This window comes from Aythya ferina, assembly GCF_964211825.1.
Source record: "Aythya ferina genome assembly, contig: HAP1_SCAFFOLD_29, whole genome shotgun sequence".
Classification (NCBI taxonomy): domain Eukaryota; kingdom Metazoa; phylum Chordata; class Aves; order Anseriformes; family Anatidae; genus Aythya; species Aythya ferina.
Window position 1 is genome coordinate 2,421,570 of NW_028181463.1, and position 5,701 is coordinate 2,427,270.

A 5,701-nucleotide genomic window follows, 5' to 3' on the forward strand; every position below is an offset into this window, starting at 1 on the left:
ATCTCAACCTTTGAGCCCTTTTCACATATTTTCTCCCCATTCTTCTTTGAGGAGGGGGAGTGAGAGAGCGGCTGTGGTGGAGCTTGGCTGCCCACTTGAGCGGAACCACGACACGCTGCTATAGAGACGACAGGACTGTCACCTAGATCCACAAGGTCTAATCCAAATACACTACTCCTAACTGTGGCAGCTGGGCTCCTGGACCTGAGCCCCTCCTGGATGCTGGGGCTGCTCCCCCAGCTTGACAGAAGATGGGAAGACAAGGATACTGAGACCAATGAAATTCCACTGACATCTTTATTGTCTTTCTCTACCAAGGAAGCCTGGTTCTGTATGTACATTAGATGATGTGGTCAAACCTTACATCAGATGTAACATTCAGAATGCTAAGAATGAGATTATTAAAAACAAAATGAAATATTTTTCAAATACTAACAAAGAAATATAATTTAAGAAATGTTGTATCATTTTCCCAAATACCCTTTGATTTCTGTTAGGATTACTATTAATGACAAACTTACGATAACACTAGTAACGATCAAAACGATATGATATAATATGAATCAAAATATTTGCATATTATTAAGAATACATCTTCTGAACACATCATGGATGCTTAAGAAGCATGTATGGAAACATTTTCCTCACTGTATCCTTGAGCTCCTGGTTCCTCATGCTGTAGATGAGGGGGTTCAGAGCTGCAGGCACCACTGAGTAGAGAAGTGTGACCACCAGGTCCAGGGATGGCGAGGAAATGGAGGGGGGCTTCAGGTTGGCAAACACAGCAGTGCTGACAAACAGAGAGACTACGGCCAGGTGAGGGAGACACATAGAAAAGGCTTTGTGCCGGCCCTGCTCAGAGGGCATCCTCAGCACTGCCCTGAAGATTTGCACATAGGACAGCACTATGAAGACAAAACAACCAAAGACTAAAGAAACATTAAGCACAAGAACCCAGACTTCTCTGAGGTAGGCATTTGAGCAGGAGAGCTTGAGGATGTGGGGGATTTCACAGAAGAACTGGTCCACAGCATTGCCGTGGCAGAGGGGCAGCGAAAATGTAGTGGCCGTGTGCAGGACAGCATCGAGAAAGCCACTGCCCCAGGCAGCTGCTGCCATCTGGGCACAAGCTCTGCTGCCCACGAGGCTCCAGTAATGCAGGGGCTTGCAGATGGCAACGTAGCGGTCATAGGCCATGACAGTGAGAAGGGAATACTCTGCTCCAATAAAATAGACAAAAAAGAAGACCTGTGCAACACATCCTTGATAGAAGATGGCCCTGGTGTCCCAGAGGGCATTGGCCATGGCTTTGGGGAGAGTGGTGGAGATGCAGCCCACGTCGAGGAGGGCGAGGTTGAGGAGGAAGAAGTACATGGGGGTGTGGAGGCGGTGGTGGCAGGCTACGGCGCTGAGGATGAGGCCGTTGCCCAGGAGGGCAGCCAGGTAGATGCCCAGGAAGAGCACGAAGTGCAAGAGCTTCAGCTCACGTGTGTCTGTAAATGCCAGCAGGAGGAACTCACTCACAGAGCTGACATTGGGCATTTGCTGACTCTGGACACAGTTGTGTGCTGAAGACGAGATGGCAGAGAAACGTCATAACAAACTTCTCTCAGGAAATCCATTGCAAGCCTTAAAGCATGCCCTAGCCTGAACCTCTCTCTTTGCAGGAGAACCTTCCTGCAGCTTTCTTGCTTGAGCAAGGTAGAATTTTCTTTTGTTATCTAGTAGTTATCCCTGTAATGGTTAGCATGATGAACATGGTCAGGGATTTCTCTGAGAAGAAAGCTGAGACAGCTGGGAGCACAGAAGCTGCAGTAGAAGTGCAGATGGACAGAATATTCACTTTGTCTGCAGGTGCATGAGCAGGATCTCAGCTCTTCTCTCCTAACCAGGGGTGTAGAGGACTCACTCCAGCTGCACACAGACAGCCATCCAGCAGCACGGACATGACCTTAACACAGAACTGCTTCCTCCTTGGGGCACCTGGATAACACAGGGATGCCTCGAGAGAGCTGCATCTTGCAGGAGAACAGCCTGCAGCCCAGGAGGACAACCCTCAGACAGAGCTGGATATTCACAAGCTGGGGTATCCCAATATCCAATCTGCATCCCATGCAGTTTCTTTAGGAGTTTGGCCATCCCTGTTTTATATGACCAGGAGTAGCTAGATTATGATACTCCAAGGGGTTTCTGCCAGACTTCCTCACCTCGCAGAGCAGCCTAGCAGGACTCTCAAAGCCTACTGTATTGCCCACTCCCAGAAACAAGACCCAGCACGAGACCCTTCCAGGAGCTGCAGCTGCATGGCCCTGCAGCCAGACACTTACCTTGTCAAGGGCTGTGCAGGTTTCTCCTGCAGGCAGCTCTCAGCATCCTCCCACTCAAAACTGTCTCCAAGCCCTCTCTCCTTCTCTCCTCTCTGCATGCCAGCTGCAGTCAGAGCCCCCAGCCCTGCTGCACTGTGCAGAGGAGCTGCTCCTGGGCACAGATGTCTATCAGCTTCATGGGACTTTTTGAAATGTGTTTTTTTTTTCATGTCCCAGGAGCCCGGCCCAGCTCAGCAGCACAGGCCCAGCCCAAGGCATTATAATCACCTCTCTGGGGGCTTTGCTGATGAGCCCATGAGGAGTCAATTAGGCTCTGGTGCTTTAATGATTAGCTGTCTCCTCAAAAGCTTTAGTGGCTGAGACAATAGCCATAGCCATGGACCCAAATATCTCATAAGGCAGCTCTGTAGGAAGCTGGCCTGGTTCCTTGTGAGAAGGCACCACTGCTTGTATGGCATCCCTGTGGTGGAAACCCCTCCTGAAGTAGGCATCCCAACCCAGCAGGCTCCTTGTGGCCTCTCAGCCAAGCAGACACAAGTCGCTCAGCAGCAGCTTCCAAGCCAGGGGCTTGCTGCTGGCCTTGCAGCTTCTTGGGTACACACAGCCAAGACTTGTGCCTGCTGCTGCCCAGTCATGGACTCAAGCAGAAGGGAAAGAACAACCAATCTTGGGGCCTTCACACACAGACACACACACAGACACACAGAATTTCTAGGTTGGAAGAGACCTCTAGATCATTGAGTCCAACCTTTGACCTCTTTCTGCCTGGGTCCTCCTGGCTCTGGAGGCAGAGGGGATCCCCCAGTCAGCATGCCAAGCAGGTGCCTTCTGCTAGCCTAGCAGGGCCACTGCCAGATGTCAGCCCAAAAGTGCAGATCCCAGGGAGAAGTCAAGGCTGACCTGCCACCTCCAGACACAAGTGACCTCCCAGTCCTTTTCTGTGACATGTTCTTGCTGCTGTCCTATGAAGTGCAAAGAGAGAAGTGACTTCACAGTCACATTGCTCCTGCTGGGGCAGGACATCCTGAAGTAGGGCTGACCTCTCTAGAGTTCTTTAGGGACAAGAGCTCACCATTCTAGGTTGGAGGATAAACACGGGTTTAATGGGAATCTTTGGTGTTCTTCTGTGGCTATCAGGTCTGTCTCAAGGGTATGGGCAAGCCCTATGGTTTAGGCTTTTTTTTAGGCCTGCCAATAACTCCTCTAGGGCTAAATAGTGCATCTTAATGTTAGTGTTTAGGGTAGGGATTGGGGTAAGCAGGAGTGTAAAGGTAAGGGAAAGGTAAGGGAAAGGGACTATGGGCTGTGTTTTGCTTCAGTGCATACTTTGAGTAGTGGATTCCTCTCAGAGAGGTGGAGTACCATTTAGTATTTAGGAGCATTTAGTTTTAAGGATTAAAATTACTGGTTCAAATAAGGTGACGGCAATACATGACTGTTTTAAATCAGTGTTACTGTAGCATCTAGCATCTACAGTCTCTTGTCCAAGCTGCTCCAGACTGTGCCATATTTTATTGGGATCAGCTTTCTGATGACATTTAACATCTCAGTGCATCTATTTCACCTCTGTTGGCTACCCCATTCCTGAGAAGGAAGTCGCATTGTAGTCAGGAGGGAAAAGGACATATGGGTCTTTAGGAGCATCCTGCACAATGTGCCCATCAGCTTTCCACCTCCACAAAATCATGCTTCCTACCTACAAGTTTTGTTTCCCAAGTGGCTTCTATGGAGCCAGGGTTCCTTTTCCCAGGCCCTCTCACATGTTTCAGTTTTGGGTGTGCAGGGATGGGATAAGGAAAGTTAAGGCACAGATGGAACTGATCTTCTCAAGGGATGCAAGGAATAATAGGAAGGGATTCTACAGATTCACTGCTCATAAAAGAAAGGCCAAGGAGAGTGTACGCCTTGTGATGGATGAGAAGGGTGAACTGATAATGACAGACATGGAGAAGGCTGAGGGACTCAACAACATTGTTGCCTCAGTCTTCCCTGCCAGTCAGGCTTCACAAGTCTTTCATTTCCCTGAACCCATGGATGGAGGCTGGGGGTGCAAAGTCCCACCCACTCTAAGTGAAGAGCATGTTTGAGACCACCTGAAGAAACTCAACAAGTACAAGTCTATGGGGCCTGATGACGTGCATCCCAGGGTCCTGAGGGAACTGGCTGATGTAGTTGCCAAGCATCTCCCCATCATATTTGAAGAGTCCTGGCGGTCGGGTGAAGTCCCTTGTGACCTGAAAAAGGAAAACATCACTCCCATTTTTAAAAGGGTAGAAATGAGAAGCCGTGGAACTATTGAATGCTGAGCCTCACCTCTGTGTCTGGCAAGATCATGGAAAAGATCCTCCTGGTATCAATGTCAAGGCACATGCAAGACAAAGAGGTGATCTCAGACACCCAGCATGGCTTCACCAAAGGATAACTGGTGCCTGACCAATGTGCTGGCTTTCTACAATGGAGTGACCGCATCAGACAACAAGCGAAGACTGACCGATGTCATCTACTTGTACTTCTGTAAGACCATTGCCATGGTCCCACATGCCATCCTGATCTCCAAATTACAGAGATATGCATTTGATGGGTGAACCATTCAGTGGGTAAGGAGTTGGCCTGAAGGTCACACCCAGAGAGTGGTGCTCAATGGCTCTATGTCCAAGTGGAGGCTGGTGATGAGTCTTGTACCTCAGGGGTCTGTCCTCTGACCCGTATTGTTTAATATTATTATTGATGACATAGACAGTGGGGTCGAGTGCACCCTCAGCAAGTGTGCAGATGACACCAAGCTGAGAGGTGTAGTTGATGCAACAGAGGAAGGGATACCTGTCCAAAGGGCTCTGGGCAACCTGTTCTCCTGGGGGGCATCCCTGCTTATGGCCAGAGGGCTGGCAATAGGTGATCTTTAAAGTCCCTTGCCATTCTCTGATTCTATGGTCTCACTAGCTATACCTCAAGCACGACTCCCATGCCATCAGCCTTCCTGTGGTCTCTCACCTGACCAGAACAGAAGGTGCCTCACCATCATCTTCAATGCCTTGTGCATGCTTCTGCCCTTTACGGTCCCTATCTGTGCCACATTCCTCCTGCTGGTCCGTCAGATCCAGAGACAGAAGTGGCCTCCCAGCCTCCTTCACCGCCATGTGCCTCCTGCAGGCCCAGCACATCCTGAGGCACACCTGATCCCATCCCAGCATTCCCAGCCAGCTCCTCCTTGTGGCCTCTGATCTGATCACATACCTGTCACCTCACATGCCTCTTCCAATGCCATGGGACTGCTGCAGGACCTCGCAGTCCCTGCCCTGCCCCAAGGGGACAAACAGCTGAAGTTAGGGGTAGAAGTGGAGTTGAAGCTGAGATGTGCTGTGTGCATGGTGGAG

General features: G+C 49.9%; 1 protein-coding gene across 1 annotated transcript; it reads right to left on the reverse strand.

Moving 5' to 3' along the window:
- Nucleotides 1-606: 606 nt before the first annotated feature.
- On the reverse strand, nt 607-1,542 carry LOC311428129 (olfactory receptor 14C36-like; the record flags this gene model as incomplete). Its single annotated transcript, XM_084539680.1, has 1 exon — nt 607-1,542. One exon carries the CDS (start codon nt 1,540-1,542, stop codon nt 607-609), a length of 936 nt encoding a protein of 311 aa, XP_084395806.1.
- Between the last annotated feature and the right edge of the window lie 4,159 nt (nt 1,543-5,701).